Consider the following 1,021-nt stretch of genomic DNA (forward strand, 5'->3'; position numbering starts at 1 on the left):
GAGGGACGGACGGACACGACACGGGGGGGGACCCCGGCATCACCCCGGCGTCACCCACCTCTCGGAAAGGGAAGCGACGCCGGCTAAAAAGACGTGTTTGTCGGCTTCGGCCAAGCGCTCCTGGAGGATCTGGCTGCCCTCCTGCACCTTGCGGAGCTGCTGGCTGGAGAGCTGTGGTTTTTGGTCGGTCTGCTCGATGTCGGTCAGCGTCCGTGCCGTGTCCGCCTCCAGCTCCTCCAGCATCGCCTTCTGCCGCTCCCGCAGCAGCCGGTGCAGCCGCTCGAAAGCCTCCCCAATAGTCACCCGCAGGCTCTTGGGTGAGGGCTTTGGGGGCGCGGGTGGGCGTCAGGACCCCCCAAACCTGCCCCGACCCCTCCACGAATCCGTAATTCCCAAAATAAACCCCTACAGCCCCGTTAACTCAAACAATTCCGGACGCTCCAAGCATCCAGGGATGGATATTTGACCCCGCATCCCTATAGAAAACCTAAAAACACCCCAAAAACCCCGTCACTGGCGGGGACGGAGAGAAAAACGGAACCTCGCTGAAAGCTGAACCCCTGAGCAAGGAGAAGGAGATGAAGATAAAATAAAAATTAATTAAAAGGATAAACAAAAGCAGCCCCGAAGGAAATAAAAGAGGAACGAGCAGCCTGACAGGCGGCTTCGCCAACCCGCCGGCAGGTTTTGGGGTACCGGGGAAGGAAAAAATGGGGCAGATCCACGAAACTGTGGGGTTTGGGGTCTTCGGAGGTCCCAAAAATCAGGTGGGCGAGGCTCGGATCAGGTGGGAGGCTCGGGGCTGGGGGTGCTGCCGGGGGGCACAGCTGCGTCCCCGCTCGTACCTTGGTCTCGGCCAGCTGCCGTCTGAGGAGGTGCAGGGCTTCGGTGTGGCCGCGCTCGCTCTCCTGCAGCCCCTGGAGCTGCTCCTTCAGCTCCCGCTGCGAGACGGGGAGGGGAAAAAAAAAACCACAAACCCCAACCCATAAAATAGGGGATTTGGGGGAAAAAAGGGATCCCA

At 60.1% G+C, this 1,021-nt stretch overlaps 1 protein-coding gene across 1 annotated transcript in view; it reads right to left on the minus strand.

The window, feature by feature from the left end:
- LOC103902574 (E3 ubiquitin-protein ligase TRIM62-like) overlaps positions 1-1,021 on the minus strand; it is a gene marked incomplete at its 3' end in the record, with an annotated part of 4,957 nt that overhangs the window by 1,791 nt on the left and 2,145 nt on the right. Inside the window, 2 exon segments of the mRNA XM_009283640.2 lie at positions 59-324; positions 846-941. Of these exon segments, the coding sequence (XP_009281915.2) occupies positions 59-324; positions 846-941 (362 nt within the window).

This window comes from Aptenodytes forsteri, unplaced genomic scaffold (assembly GCF_000699145.1).
Source record: "Aptenodytes forsteri isolate BGI_AS27 unplaced genomic scaffold, ASM69914v1 Scaffold519, whole genome shotgun sequence".
NCBI classification, from domain to species: domain Eukaryota; kingdom Metazoa; phylum Chordata; class Aves; order Sphenisciformes; family Spheniscidae; genus Aptenodytes; species Aptenodytes forsteri.